Raw genomic sequence first — 16,914 nt, forward strand, 5'->3', positions numbered from 1 at the left:
ATGGCTCAGCGTTTGCTTTAAGTTAAAGCAAGCTGTGTGACAGAGAGAGAGAGAGAGTATCACAACAAACCGTATCGTTATCATCCCCTTCGTTTCTCTCATTCATTCCGCTCTATATGTAGTTTATCCCATAAACCTGTGCACATTTACGTCCAGATGCCTGTTGTGTCAGGCTCCGCCCACCGCTAGAGAAAGCCCCGCCCACTCTGCACCTGGGTTTCCCGCCGAAGCTCGCCGACTAGAGGCAAAGGACCACAGATTCTCCACGCAGCCGGGCAGGCGTTAGAGGCTCTTCGGAAGAAACCGTTTTCCTCTACTTCGCTGTTCTCCAAATATTTCTAACTCTTGTCGCACACTAGGATCAAACGTTTTTGTGTGTTTCGTGTTCACGTATTCGGACAGTTGAAGGAAAGCGGCGCATTAAATGAGTTGAGCTCGAGACACACAGCATCATCCTCTCGTCAGGTTGAGCTTCATCCGAGCCTCGAGCTCATTGCCCTTCTGCACACTGGAGCGTCTCTAGAGCTGTGCACTGGAGTTTGACGGACACGTTTTCTTCTTCATCTTGGAAGTACACGTTTAAGACTGAGAAACATCACTAATATATCGACCGGAGTCGAGGACAGGAAATTATTTTTTCTCTCACAACGCCGTTACGCATGGTGGGAATTTCTACCTCTTTTCAGTGTAAGTCGCTCAGTCACTGGCTTTATCTCTATTTCCCGTCATCTCAGATGAATACTTACCCGTCTGTACACTTTAGCCACGTTTAATACATGTATTACGATGCTTTATTTTACAATTGGGTAAATGACAAACTCTTTATATTATTTTTCTGTCGCAGAATACTGTTAACGTTATATGTCTGTTATATATTCGGTTTGCCCACATTGCTTAATGTAGCCTAATATTATTTACAACGTAAAGCGAATATCACTTACAATACATAGTAATGCATAGAGTTGTCATATTTACCCATATTATTTTAAATGGCCACTTATATTTTTCTAATGGTTCGCTGCTGTAGATCTTAACAAAATTAACGTTGGTAGGCATTTACGTCTATTTGTAAACAATGAAAAACATCGCTCATACAAGCTTTTTTTCATGTTATGCTTATTAATGTAATCTGGATTTTATGACATATTTCATATGATCTTTATCGCTTTGAAATATATTTTATCTGGTTTTTCCCCGCAACTGAAGGAAAATATTGTGTAAGAGAATTTATGACAGTAATTGTCGTTTGTAAATTGCAATACTATATAACTACTATATATATTTTTCTATGTGTTCTGTCTCTTATCTCACGTGCTCCGTAAATTCTTTATCTTATATTCCATAGTTTTGCAAATCCAACACAAAACTTAGGTCTTAATGTACGGATTTTAATGCAGCTTCTAGATTTCTTTAGAATTCGTCAATTTATTTTTTTCAAATGTATAACAAGAATAATATAACAGACATTTAACTTATTTCTACAGTAATTCTTCATAACATTCATAATAATAAATGAAGTAAACCAGTCAAACATTAACTGGCGATCAGCATGTCATCTGTTGGCCGAGTGTAATATCACCTCCGTCTATAAACACATTAACCATCTCTAATAAGCTTGAATTGTTGCTGGCCAGTCTGCGAGCTTCTCACGCGTTGCAAATTTTATCAAATCAAACGTTTGATTGCAAGCACAGGTAAACATCTGGTGTGAGACAGGAAGAAAATTGTGACAGCATTATGCATTTTGAAGATGCTTTATAAAATGTTGATAAATCACGTTTTAGGGACGGGTTTGACAACTGGGATATGACACCGGATTAAAAAGCTATGTTTAATTGTGATTAAACAATCAGTCACAGTTGTGACATCACAATTGTGAAGATGATTTTGACAACATTGATATATATTTCGAGCAGATCCATGACAATTGTGGATCAAGATGCATCTGAGAAGTGTGATTTCACAAAGGTGTGTTTAACAATTGTGATACAAATTTGTTGAACTGATCCGTTGACAACTGTGACGTCACAGTGAATTGACAAAATGAGTCTGCCAATTGTGATATCGCAGTTGATTGAGAAGCTGTATTGACGACTGTGACTTCACAATGGATTGAGAGGATGTGCTTATCAATTGTGACTGAGCCAGCTTCTTAAAAAAGCTGCTCCTGTCACAATTGTTAAGCTCATCTTCTCAATCCATCATGATGTGAATAGTCCACTCTCAGCGCTTAAGTTCTCTCTTGACTGAAGAGTTGAGCCTTTAAAGTTTAAAGGCTGGATGGGTAAAAGTTGAATTTTATTTTCCTTGCCCTCTGTGGCAGTCCATGTGTATTTACGGCAGGAAAAACCCAAAGGAATTTTGGAGAATTGCTGTTCCCTTGACGAAATTTGCTTGTTTTCACAGCTTGTGTTGCTCATGTCAAATTTATGCTTTTTATTTTTGTATTTAACAATCAGTCGGAGTTGTTTTGTAATCTTGAGCATTCTCATCTTAAAGTAGATTTACATTTTATTTTTCCTTTTTTATTTTTAAAGATTTGTTATTGCCTCATATTTGTGTGATTCAGAAAATAAATGCTAATGACCAGCAATAACTGCTGTAACTATGACACTCTCATCACCTCATTAAGGTCTTTGCTCACTGCTCCTGTCAACACGAGATTCGAACTGGAGACCAATGGACAGTGCAGGTAGTGAGCGTACCTTGATTAAAGGCAAACATAGTGTATGGTAGCCGGAGGTGAAGGTTCGGTGAGCGATAAGCAACGTGTGTGTGTGTGTGTGTTTGGAGCCAGCATTAGCAGGCAGCAACATCCTCTGGCTGAAGCCATCTGCACAGCCACCAGCCTGCCTGCCTCACACCTGTTCCCCTCTCCTCCACTCCCACTGGCCTCACGCGGGTCAAACGCATGAAACCAGACACTGCCACAGCATAATGAAGAGATGACTCGACTGCCCACACCAACACACACACAGCTGTGTGTGAGAGAAAGATATGGAAATACTCATCCATTATTTTTGAGTATGTCTGGGAGATATTTACTCATATTGGTTTAAGCTTATATGTAAATTTAATACATATTTTCTGTAAGGATGATCTATAAATATGCACCATGCATCACTAGAAATTAATTAAGCACGCAGTGTGAATCTTTTTTTGTTTTTGTTACATTCATGAAAGACAAGCATTGCGTGTTCGACTGCTGATAAATGTGCTTCTCATTTACCTTAAACGCAGAGCAGCGTAAAAACATTTGTAGTTAAGTGCTTACTGTGTATTTTAAATGACGAACAGCAGACGTTCTGGCCGAAAGCCAAGCGTGTTATCATTGCAGTAACTCATTTCATTAGTGATGTCATTAACCCCATACATAAACTGGCAGACATTCTCACCAGACACTCGCACAAATACGCAGCATGTCTCGTTGCTTCACAATTTCTCTTTCATGCGTGTTTAAATCAAAAACATGCTCTTTGTGCATAAGGATACAGAAACACACGCTGTAAATTTTGCAGCGAGCAACCAGTATGTGTGCAAAAAGGTCTAAGCTGACAGACCATATAATTTCTCTGGATGAATAAAAATTGTAATAACAAAAGGGAAGAAAAACGAGCGAGTTCAGTTACGCGACATCAGCCAAGTGCATCATATGCGCTCTTAATGTTTCAGCTCTTAAGGGAAACATTCCCAAAATGCATTAGTGTTATTTCACTCACATCTCTTTCCATTGAGCTATATCATGTATGAGGCTCTTTATATTCATTGAGGGCTACTGTTGGACTTGCTGACACGCTCAATCTTGGGCTGTAAATAAGCGATGTGAGTTGTTGGGCTTTGTCAGAGGGGAGAAAGGGCCCTTATTTGCGAGGGCTGTAGATTTGACTCGACGTGAGTCTCCGCGGAGGGCAGGCCATGAATGATTGAGGTGGCCGTCATCTCCCAGAATCCGTGCTTCGGATCGATAGGGGGCATAATGGCTACAAATTTTTCAACGAGGGGAATTTAGCGTGTGGTTATTGGATTTCATAAAGCATGAAAGTATAATGTGAGAGAAGAGGATGAGTGGTTTTTATTGTATTGTAGGGCTGGAGAGTACAATATAATGAGGCAATATAAAGTCAAAGGGATGTGTAAGAATTTCTATGGGGCTTTTTTAGTCAATACAGTTTTTACAAAACAAATTCATCCTAGGCATTAATTTTTGTATATTAATTTTACTAAATTTAATAATAACAAGTGGAGAATTTAAAATAGTAAATAAAATAAATATAAATAAAATTTAAAGTCAGATATTTCTGATCAGGTCATAACTAATTCTTGAAATTCATGAATATTGATATAGTAAACTAAATACTCCATTTCTGATGGCTTAAAACAACAGAAGGATTTGAACTTAAAAATGGGGTATATCTGAACCTGAGTCGTCATTGTGGTCCAGACTGGGGTTAACTAAACAAACCGCTGCTCCAGCTGACAGGTGTCCAGGCCGCCCAGCCTTGCTCACTATCCGTCTTCCTTTCTCTCTTTCTCTTTCACTGTCTCTCTCTCTGTTAATCCAAGATTCACTTGCCAATTAACTTCTCTTTCTCTCCCTTCCTCTCTTATTCCAACACGTCGTCTTATTCACTCGCATCCATCAGCCGCACTCACTCACTCACACACACACAGTCACGCGCACGCTAAACTACCTCTCTGTCTTCTGTCTCTGTCTCTCGCTCGTTCGCTCTCTCTCCCCTCTGTTTATTTTCCTGCCTCCATCTGGACCAGGCTGATATTGTAATCGCCCTAATGCACATTGCCTTCCCCTTAGACACACACACAATGTGCCATCCTGACAAGCCCCTTTATATTTCAGATAAGCCGGGGATGTGTGTTTAATGAATACAAAGCCGCGGTGTGTCGCCGTGCACTCTGCCAGAAGGTAATCTTATTGAATAGGTGCTTTTCAGCGATGCAGAAGACGATAGCGGCGCAGTAGTGAAGATGTAACCTGTTATCTTGCGCCTCCTCTATTTTCCCGTCACAGAATTTACATTTAAAGATTAGCTGTAAAAGGGTAAAAGATTCAGGGTGGTGAAGGTGTCAGGATGAGTGTGTATGTGTGTGTGTTGAGGGGGGGATGGGGTGGTCCAAGGGAGCGTGACTTTAGCAGGAAGGAGTGAAGGAGACAAAAAAAAAAAAAAATCACAGGCTCTGTCATACAGGCTGTATCTGGCCTGCGTTTCAGCCTCGCGGCATCGCTATCTCTCTCCAGACCGACTCTCTGCTCCCTGGGAACAGAGATTAGCACATTGTTATCTGTAATTGGGTTTTGTCTGTGGATTCAGGGGCTGCTTTTGCCAAGGAGAAGGTGAGAATGGCACATGACCAACATTACGCTTTGGCATATCAGTGTAAAGGCATGATTGATGGAGAATATGGACTGTGTAATGGCTTCATTAGGGTTTACTTCTTTTTATGAGGTAACAATTGCTGAGGGATGGACTCAGCTCTTGCAGGAAGTCTATAAAGCTTCTCCATAAAAAATGGTGACAAACTGCCAAAGAGACATCAGAAACCTGCTTTCAGTGATGTTTATCCTTTTGCTACCTTTACAGTAGCTTATGGGTGAGCAGTGTGAGTAGATCTTATATTCGTTCATTTCATGTTGGGTTATTTTGCTGGACATTTAACAAAAAAATAATCGAAGTGCACACCAAAAAAAAAACTTTGATACTTTTCTTTGATTATTTTTCTTGATGTAAACTGAAAGATATGATTCATAATAGTGATGCACCAAATTATTTTCTTACTGAAACATAGAAACCAAGTTTTCTTTTGGCCAAAAATCTAAACTGAAAATGAAGTTTTAATAATTACATTTGGGTAATTGAATTCTTTATGTTTTAAGGTGATAAATTAAACCAGTTGTAGTAAGGTTCTTTGGAAAGGACCCGTCTCAATATTTCAGACAACACATTTTTTTTTGGTCATGGTGAAGTGCGTCCACAGTGTTGACATGTTTACCTATTGTAGCTTAATCACATTGTGTGCACGAAAAAGATACGGACAAAATATGTCATCAAAGAACTGTTTTGGTCAATGATTTTGGCCCTCCAAAACTTTTTTGTCATGAAAAATGAATGATTCTTGGAATCAGTGCAGAAATAGACTCACATTACATGACACTTGAGATAAACAAAGGACTCAAAACAGAAATACTGGCGTTATAAATCAGATGAGGTCACGTTCTGGACTGTTATAAAGCAAAATGCATTATACCTGAAACACACCCGAATGAATCAGAATCAAATTCAAATTTGAATCAAATCAAATCTAATTGAATTGGGAAATCTGTATCGATAACCAGCACTACTTGCAGCTATTACAGTGTTCTCAGTTTACATGGAGCACAGATGCATTAAGGACTACCTTTTTCTGTAATTTATGGCATCAGAGTGGGAATCTGTCAGCCGTATCTGTTCAGTCACTAATGTTTGATTCATGGGCAGCTCACGCCCATTAATTTTGATTTATGGATTCTGATATGTATTTATGAAAAGGGCACCCACTCGAGTGCAGCCTCTGTGGCCCAGTAAAGAGGAGTGTAATTAAGATTTGTTTTGAGCCTAGAGGCTCGACTCCTTCAAGAGCTATGGATCAATAGGCAGAGACAGTAGACCCCTGTGTGTTCACTACACATATTGACACGCTCAGTCAATTAGAGCTCCCGAGAAAGGCAGAGAGCAAGCGAGCAGAAAGACGGCGAGAACAAGATGGATCGGTAGAATTGTACTTACCGCTCGTACAGTCTGAATAAATGAAAAATAAGGTAGTATGCAATTGTGTAACGCTGTGATTTTCCAAAGCACACAATGCCATATGGTGTGCATTCATTATAACGTCTATAGATTCTTACACTGCTAGAGAAAATAACACCTGGTATTCAATAGCTTCTTCATAAACTGAGTATACAGACTTTTTCGAAAAAAATAATTTGTGTGTGTGTTTTCTTGTCTCTGGATTAGTCCAAATTGTATTGAGGCTATAGTTTGGGCTTCCTGTTGTTGCCAGTTAGTGTCACAGACACTGTGGTGGGACAATAGCTCTGTGGTGTAGCACACTAGAAGATTGTGTTGTAGTTGAATGATCAGCAGGTGCCTTCGAGATAAACGCTCCGTGTCAATTATTTCTAGAAGAGGTGATTCATAAGACGGGGCTGAAGTGTGGAAGTAGAGGAAGACAGAGCGTGGGGGAGCAGGTAAAGAGGAGCCATACACCCGGGTGGATGAACCTCTTCGTTTTCAATGCGGCTTCGCATAAAAGAGTCATTTTGTTAAACGTCCGTTGCATCTAAGCTTTTGTTAGCCATGAATGGAGGGGGCACCCCTGGCACATTAAAAGTGTTTGTAGCTGCAGAACGAATGGAGAATTGCGCTGAATTACTTGACATTATCTCCCCATGTTACCATCATCGCTATTGGAAAGACTAAAGGAGCTGTTTTAACACAAAAGTCAAAATATACCAATATATGAAACACCATAGACCAAGACGATAATGCATTGATTACTCAATCGCTTATTTTAACATTCTGCTCTGAATTACGGCAGCTAAGATAGTACCGCTGAACTTTTCCTGACAAACGAGGTTCCTCTGATAAGACTCTCGTGTGCAGACTTCATAGAAGCTGTGAAATGGGAATGAACCTTGTCTCAGATCCTGTTTATGGCCGTATGGATGTGAGCATGTTTTTTTTAAACAGCTGGGAAGGAATTCACCCTGCCAGGAGCCATTCCTGGTCACTCAGGACTTCCGCCATTAGCAGCATGGCTCCAGCGCACGCACATGACCACAGAATGAACCCACAGATGGGCACTGGCCTCGGCTGCCACAGACCTCCAACACCCCAGTCATGTTTCAGACCCCCCCCGAAAGAAGATACTGAAGAAGATCAACAAAGCAGATCAAGTCCAGCAAGTGATGTAGCGCTCATGGTTATTACGTGACTTGTGTGCGGTATTGTGGAGTGGATCTTTATGGATCAATAGGGTCTGAGTTGAGGGGGTCGGGAGAGGAGGGCAGTGATCCGTAACACTTTAATTTGTGCAGAGTATTCGGGTATAATTAACCTTTATGTGAGTGGCGCAGCCTCTAAGGACTTGAGATTCTGCTTGCAAAAACAATTTGGAGATGTTTGTATTAAGGATGCTCCAATATGAAAAATTATTTTCATGTTATGGCTGATATTAGAATTCAGTAATATTATATCTAAAGAAATTTAAAGAAATGCACTAAAAACTAAAATCAGTCATTTTAAACACTGCATCACAACATTATAATGTTTAGTACAAGAAATTAATACTCTTTTTAGGACTTACTTAAGATTACATTTAACAGTCTTGTTAAATTATTACTGTTTTAAAAATGAACTTTGAGTGTTACTGACTGATGCGGATAAAAAAAAAAAAGTCTAATATCAGCCGTTAGCTGATATGGTACCGATATATCATGCATTGCATTTGAGTGGACAGTGAAATTGACTATTAATATGGTGCATTTGGTTTTACAGATTTTTATTTGATTTCTGGATATTCTTGATTTTAATGTGTCTCATCCGTGCACATTTTCTGCTGACATCGCCACTGCCGTCTTGGCTATTGGATGACTTTAACCAGTAGGAGCAATTTAGGCATTGTTTGAGTCCCACCCAAATTTGTTTTTGCAGGTTTTGGTTGGAAATTTTATGCCGCATATGTCATTTTATGTTGACTTTAAGACTCATAATTGCATGAGTTTGCATGAGTCCCACAGAAGTGGTGATCTTTGGCGATTTTCAGTTTGGCAGAAAAGTTCCTGAACAATGTATCCAAGCATATATAGGGCTACGTATGGATTGGAATGACATTATGTGGTATTTCACTGCACTGTGGTCTCTCTCTGATTTATTCCTTTCAAAATACACTTCAGCGCCAGTGTTTTAAATAGCTGCACGTTGCGGCGAGCGGCGCAGCTATGGCAAAATTGAGACCCCTCTCCAAATGGGAAGGGGTCTCGTGGAGCAATAAAATGGCAGCGCGTATAAATCCATCTTGCCTTATAAGGTCAGAAATGTTTTAAGTTGTTTCAGGACAGTTGTGTGTGCCAGTAATTGTTCTCCCATCTGTCTTAATGTGTCTTTATCAACATCTGGTTTTGTAAGCTATACTTCAGTAACAAGTATCCGTTATGTGTCAAGGGTTCCCAGTCCTGCTAGCACGATTAGCCTAGCCTTGACTACTGCTCCGAGTGCAGCACCACATATGCTTGCCATTACTCCATACCATTCACAAAATGTAATAACTTTTTAGGGGAAAGATGTGTGCATGCGCCTGTTTTTCTTCTTCTCTTCACTTTTTCCATAACTGTAAAGAATTATTTTGGTCTGGTTTTAATGTTCCCCCGGTGACTGGACAAATTACTGGCTCGCAGGACGTTCGGGGCTGCATGAGTGAAACGTGAATGGCTCATCCCTCTAAGCACAACCCTGTCTGCACCTCCCCGCGTACCTTACCAGCACAGAAAGCGAGAAAGACGTCTTCCAGCCGTCTCGTTTGGCGCATGAAAGGAGATGCGTCCGTAACGAACCCATCCCCTGCTCTGAGGCTCTGGGCTCAGGAACGTGCGCACACTTTGGCAGCGATGCAAAGATATGATCTTAATCTGCTATTTCCTCTTTGGCAGTATTAAATTGTCCACATAATAATTCACAGCTGCGCTGGGATCAAATATAATGGTGCAGCTGCAATTTTATGTTTGCGAATTTTAACTGTTCTCTCTTTCTGTCTCACCGTCTCCCTCCAGCCCCGCCTCCTCCCGGCACCATATGGGAGATGCTGCTACAGTCAAATGAAGGGGGTTTGTGCTTTGGATGTGGCGCAGAGTCATGTGCAGCTGAAGCCACCTTGATGGTTAGATTGTGTTGCAGTTGCGAGCGGTGTAGCGTGTGCTCTCAATAGAGGGATTAGGAGCTTGTCATGGTTTCATTCACCCTGAGACACTTAATTCCAAACATTTCCGTCCTCCGGAGACCTAATCGCATCTAAAATTTGCGTTGGCTAGGTCACGGTCTGAATGCTCACCCTTTTATAGCTACCTAAAGCTACCCCTGCGGTATTTTTTGTTGCGATGTGCAAACCTGTATATTTTTAAATTGACTAGTCAGGGAGCTGTCTGAATGAATAGTTGAGTAATCAGTTTATAAGGGGCAGTCCGCACAAAAATAAAAATTCAGTCATCATTTACTCACTCATCTTCTTTTTTTACAAATAAAAGATGCAAAAGATATTAAAACTAAAAGTTAATGGAACCCTATTATGTTATTTTAATATTATAAACTATGAACCCTTTTTACAAGTCTGTGATGACGCGTTTAACAGCATCGTAAATCCTAGAAAGTTTTTCATATTTGTATTTTTTTTTTTTTTTATATATGTACATTGATAACACTATTCTTTGTATTATATTACATTTGCATCAAATTACAAAAAAGCTAATTCATGCTAATGCAATATAGTGTTTCTAATGCAGCGTCTATGGGAGGGACGGTATATTTGACATTGTTCTCTCTGCTAACTGCCGTTATCAGTCTCTCTCAGTTTTTTTCTTTTTATTGAAAGTCATGAAAACACTATCGTGGAGTTTTTCTTTTGCTATTTGAGCAAATGGGAATGCAAAAAATAATATATTAACCCAACTATGATGACTTCCGCTGTTGAGAAACCCGGAAATGTGAAAAAGGTCCATTATTATAGCATGTTATATATATTATATAGCATATATTATAGCGTTTGTTCATATTCTGAATTAGCTTTTATTTTTATATTACATTTTTTATATTATTTTATTTTTAGTTTAAGTTTTATTAATTTCATATGCCTTTTTATTTTTGAATTTATATATATATTATATATAGTTTTAGTATTAGGACATTAAAATAGGACTTATTTAATTGTTATTAATAACAAGTGGTCCAGTGATGCTTTGAACCCCATTCAATGATTTTCATGGTTAAAAAAGTAGAAACATTCTTCAAAAAAAAAAAAAAAGAAGAAGAAGAAGAAAAAATCATACAGGTTTCAAAGGACAACAGTGTAAGTAAATATGACAGAATTTTCACTTTTGTGTGAACTATTCCTTTAAAGAAGCCCTGTACAGTTAGACTAGTTTCAGCTTCACCTGACCCGATCAAGCTATCTTAACAGCTAGGCACAGCATACTTATAATGAAAGTACTACTGCTAAAACAACAAATAGAAAAAGATAGACATCAAGATTCGACTAGTCATCTAGACAACTAATCAACCATTGTGATTCATCCTATTTTTAATACGACGTCCAGAGAGATCCTGGGGTGATTTGCCACGATCATCTCGCGCAGCATGGAAGACAGCACTCGTCACTGACAAGGGGGTCCTTCTGGACGCAGCCTCCCCGAGCACTTATTGCCAAAGAGATGATTTGTCATGCACGGCCTCAGGCTATTGCTTTTAATGACAGCGTAAACGGAAAAGTCGGCGGCTGATTAGAGAGCGTGCGCGCACAGCATGCTTATTCAGATCTCACTTTTGGCTCCCGTCTGGTGCTCCCTGTCACTCCGCGCCAAACACGACTCTCTTAAAAGGTCCCTTGCATCAGCTGAGCGCTGGAGGCGCCTGTATGTGTGTGTGTGTGTGTGTGCACAAGATGGATTAATGCTATAAACAGAGAGTTGGATTTATCGGCGATTGGCACCACGTTTTTCTCCACGCAGGATTTGGAGCCCGAAGAGGAGGAGAGAGAAGAGAATGCCTTTATTCAAAACAACTGTTTGTGAGTAATTAACATATGAAAGGAAGCTTACAGTCTGGCAAATCCCTGCACTTGTTTTCAATTATTTATCCACATTCTGGGAGGGGGGAAGGGGGTGGCGGAGGTGGGTGTCGATCGCGGAGGGAGGGTGGCGGGTTATCCAGAACCATGAAAAGAAAAGTGATTTTTTTCCCCCCTCTAACACAACCAGAGGGCCTCTGGGAATTTGCTATCAGACATGATGAGATGAAAATGGAGTTAAGCCAAAGAGTGGATTATGGGTAACGCAGAGGGGTCGATGACGAGCGGACAGTGAAATGGAATGAGAGCGGACTAGAATTCCAGATCAGCGTGATTATTGGATATACCTCGGCTCATGCCTGCCGTCTACCTGAGGCATTGATCTTACAAAAACGGATGGAAAAGACATGGCCACAACTGACCTCAGGGTGAGATGTTCATAGGACACAAGGAACGACAAAAATAAAGAGAGAAGGACTGGATGGAATAAAGTTTTCACAGGCATTTGTCAGGGTGGGGCCTTCCTGTGTTCACCGATGCCACAGGCTGGAGATTGATGGACAGGGCTGCAGGCCAGGACTGTATCAGCACCGAGCAGAACTAGTCAGAGGAAACCAGAGGGAGGAGAAGATCAGGCAACCCTGTTAGAGAAGACGAGAGAGAGAGAGAGAAGGAAGATTGAGAGTGGAGCGTTGAGCGATTGAACAGACGTATAGTCGCTGTGCCAGATGCCACAAAATATAGAAGCAGGAAGAAGTGAGGGAGGAATGAAACAGAAGGAGATGGTCTGAACAGCGGCACATTCAGAAGCATCATATAGTATCATGTTTTAATGTGCGGATTTGAATCACTCTTGCAAGCTGTGCTTGTTCGCCCATAATCACTAGTTTTATTTATGATGGGCTCTGGAATAATGTTATAATCAGATTGCCTCATTTATGGATAATGCAGGCTGTTATGTTATACGTTGTACAGGGCAACATAACTTTGCAGTTTCATGTCTTTTTTATTAGGGTAGTGGTGCAAACCAACTCAAAGTATTTCAGTAGAACTGAACATTTGTGGTAGAAGTGTTGCATTTATAGTAGAATCGTGTAGCTGTAGGCTATAGAGGGTTCAATTAACTCCCGCTGTCCTCATTCTCGCAGATCTCACTCGTTCAAAGACGTCTGCCTTTGTTCATGCCATTCATTTCAGACTCTGACTTTGGAGAGCCTGACAGTGCCATTGATCTGCTTTCTGCATCTTGTTCTCTTGAGTTTCAGCAGTGTGTGCAAAGGGATTGTTTGGGTTGTTTTTTTTCTGAAACACTTTTAATAGCACATAGTGTTGTGTTGATGTGGAATCGTATTCGCTGCCCACAGCACGTGTCTGTGTTTACTGCTCTACTGTTATGGATTTTTGACTGTGCTGGGCTCAAAAATGACTTGGAGTCATGAAATACTTTGCCAGTTGACTTTTATTTTTGTTAATTACATTTAACTATAAATAATAATTACATAAGCTATAAATAAATATAAAAACGCATCTCTTCCATCGTAGTTTGACCCTATAACTCTACCTCTCTCTATTTTAATTCTATTTTATCTTCTTTTTTTATTAAAAACACACTTTACCCTCTTACACTTGCACTCTCCATTCTATTTCTATTCTAATTGTTTTCTTTAAAAAGAAAAAAAGACCCTCCAACACTAACTTTAAAATCTTCTCTAAGTGTACTGCATTAGGCTAAACGAGACTTGTTACAGCACTTACATATTATCGCTCTTTTGATTGCGTCTATTGTCCTCATTTGTAAGTCGCTTTTGATAAAAGCATCTGCTAAATGACTAAATGTAAATGTAATTAAAAATAAAAAATAATTTAATTAATAAAAATGTATAATTTTTATGTTTTATCACCATTTAATCACAGCCTGAAGCTTGGAATGGCAATGCTTGAGGCTATTACCTTTAATAGTTTTAGTTATAGTAATTAGTGTTATAGTTGTTGTGTGTGTCCCTGGCTTTCCTCAGCTAATGGACGAATGTAAACTCTGAATTGAGCGCAACGGTTGTGTAGTCCCCTCTCCTCTCCCACCTCAGTCTTCGTGCCATCTGTGGGTTTGATTTAGTGGCTAAGAGGCTTTCTGAGCAATGGACAAGTGATGTTAATAGCACACATATGTCAGAGGACTGTTTTAGTTTTATGGCTCTGACATGAGACTGTTTTGATTCGAGACCGAGCATAACTCATCCACTGCTGCGCTGGTCACCATATATTTTATTAACAGCAATGAGTTTTTCTTTTTTATTTCCTCTGTATCTGTTTCTCTCTTTTTTTCTCTCTTTCTAGTAGTGGTGGTAACTTTATTTAGCATGTAGTACACACACAAAAGCGCCTCTGCAGGTTGACAGGCTGCTCACCTCACAACATATCTGCAGTGCCCGTTGTCATGGAAACTGCAGCGGGCTGCTGGAGGTACTCTGTGGTCGGAGGTGTGCTGAAGTAGAGCAGTGCTGACCAGAGGGATGGTCGGGGTCTGCCCGGGACACCCGGGGTCAGCGTGCCACAGTCCGTCCTCACCTCGTTGGGGCTAGTGAATATTTCATGAGGATGCTGGAAGTGTTTTATACTGATCCGTGAGTATAGAGTGTGGACATTTGTGAAATCCATGCCTCAGCTTCTCCTCGAAGGACTGTGTATTGTTTAGTGGATTTCCTGTATCCTCACGCCTGTGAATAGAGATGTGTGCCACATTTTCTGTGGTAAAATGGAGTAATACACTACTATTGGTAACTGAAAGCATTTCCAAATAAGCCAAAATATTTAAAGGAATAAAAATGAAAGTCTCCATTGACTTTCATTGTATGGGAAGAAACAGCTGAAATATTCTTCTAAATATCTTCTTTTGTGCTATTCAGGTTTGGAACAACATGAGGGTGTAATAATGATGATTTTTGGGTGAACTATCCCTTATGATCATACAAGGGGCACGAGCATTTGTGAATTTATGAATGACAGGCATTTGATTTCTGTGGAAATCTGTGGAACTTTCTGCCATTAATTTGCCTGCTGGGTGTTCCTCAAGAAGGGCAAGAGTGGGGCGGATAACTGCAGCTTGTTGATGCCCCAGTCGTGGCTTGCGGAAGCCTGATAGCGGGACCAACCTCTCGACCAGGACAGTGGAGGTCAGTCTGTGAGCTCGCCCGCCCTCTGGGCTTCCGACTTTAATTACCTGAGGAGCAAAACATCCCGGCTTGCCAGTGGGGGAAGAGTGTGTGAACGTGGGATATCGGGGCCGCGCAGTCCCGCAGCAGCGACATCCTGCCCGGGGAGGCCGGGCCCTGTCCGTCCTGGTTCCTGACAGTGGGCTATCTCTGCCGGGCCCGTGGTTCCTTCCATTCTAAAGGCCATTGTGTGGAGAAGGGCTGGGCCAGGAATGACTGGTTCCTGTTGGACTCAATCTCTCGCTCAGCCAGCTCCGGTCCCACTGACAGATTCCTCCTGTTTTGTTTTGCTCTCTCTCTTTTTGTGTTAGTCACTCATGAGGATACCGAAAGTAATAACAGGACTGAGGAGAGCCTGCATTGTGCAGTTTCTGTCCTCTTTCCACAATATGTTTGCATTACATAATCTAAACATAAGCTGGGACAGCTGGCATCCTCACTTTCTAAAAAGTTGACAAAAACGTTCTAAAGCAGGAACATCTTTTTTTCTCTCTCTCTTCAGCATTTGCTGGTGAATCTGTCAGTGCGCATCTGGACTCGCCTCTGAAAACCGAACGGCTCATGATCAGGATTTAGAAATGAAACGTAGGTGTTTTTGTTCGTTACCTAAATGCAGAAGCAGACACAATGAATCTGTCACTCTGTACGTGTTGGTGTGTGCGTGTATGTGTGAAGATTTAATATCTGAAGTGTGTATTACTAGCACCACCTAGTGTGCAAACACTAAAGGGATGAGCCACGAAGGCATCTCTACCTCTTTCCATGTTATGAGATTAAACAGACTTCAGAATAACGTCAAACTCCACCGCTCTGTTTTCCGCAGCAAGGAAGAGAGGCTCAGCTGTCAGACGGTGGCTGGACCGGGCTGAGAGCAGAGTCTGGCTCGGGTCCAAATGAGGGGGCTGATTTTTTACTGACGACATGCTTTTCATGAATCAGCACAACTGCCTGTGTCACTTTCTAGTGTGAGCCACACATACAGACTGGAGAGCGGGATCATTCTGCCGTCACGGGAGGCGAGGAGGGGCGGGGTTGGGGGGTCTCTTTGGACCTGGCGACCGTTGTTTAGCTTGATTGGCGTGCACTGTGTGCCACAGTCATGCTGAAAAGGTGGAGTGGGAAAGTCATGAATAGCTGCGGAACACAGATCTGGCCCGGCCCTCAGCCACAGCTTGCTCTGGGACTCGGGGACAGCAGAACGGACAGATGGCTCAGGACTGGACACACACACACACACACTTACTTCTGCTTTTTCTCTTCTTTTTTTTAATGCAAACCCACAACACTAAGGTGGCTAAGAAAGCTTTTGTGCCTAAATTAACACAAGTTACATATGAGCAGTGATGCATCAAAACAAAATTTTAATAGAAACACCAAAACTTGGTAAGTTTTCGTGTTTTCATTTTAAAGTGTTTTCAAGTTTTGCTAATTAAATTAGGGTAATTGAACTCTTCATGTTGCATCTCGGTATTTCAGCCACAGGGCATATGTCACAGGGCATTCCCATTCATATTTATATGTCCAGCATTATACAGACTGTTTCACTATGGCTTTATTACAGCAAAAAAGATCAACAGAGGCATTTCCAGCCTGTTTCAGTTCTCATTGATGCCCACTTGTTCATATTTGTAGCGATTCTACATAAGATGTCGCATAAGCACTTCTGTGTTTGCAGCTTGTTTCCAGTGTTTTACTCCTGCAAGTAGCATCTTCACATGGTTTCTGCTGTCTGAGAAATATTTACACTGTGATTCATACCCTCTTATTGGACACTCTTGCCCTTTGGGATTTCTTCTGAGAGACAGCATCATACTGGCTGTTCTAATGACCGTCTCTACTTCCACAGTTCCTCCTCTGCTTCTCTTTTTCTGTCTCA

The 16,914-nt window shown here is 40.9% G+C and overlaps 1 protein-coding gene across 4 annotated transcripts in view; it reads left to right on the forward strand.

Moving 5' to 3' along the window:
- Positions 1-222: 222 nt before the first annotated feature.
- The window catches only part of runx1t1 (RUNX1 partner transcriptional co-repressor 1), a 54,565-nt gene continuing 37,873 nt past the window's right edge, over positions 223-16,914 (forward strand). For 2 of the 4 annotated variants that reach the window (XM_058753236.1, XM_058753238.1), the window contains exon 1: positions 224-687. In XM_058753236.1, coding sequence (XP_058609219.1) covers positions 660-687 — 28 coding nt within the window. In that variant the 5' untranslated portion in view covers positions 224-659. Of the gene's footprint in view, positions 688-15,529; positions 15,624-16,914 lie in introns of those variants that run through there. The other 2 variants (XM_058753237.1, XM_058753240.1) reach the window with 2 other exon arrangements.

Source organism: Onychostoma macrolepis, chromosome 19 (genome assembly GCF_012432095.1).
Source record: "Onychostoma macrolepis isolate SWU-2019 chromosome 19, ASM1243209v1, whole genome shotgun sequence".
NCBI lineage: Eukaryota > Metazoa > Chordata > Actinopteri > Cypriniformes > Cyprinidae > Onychostoma > Onychostoma macrolepis.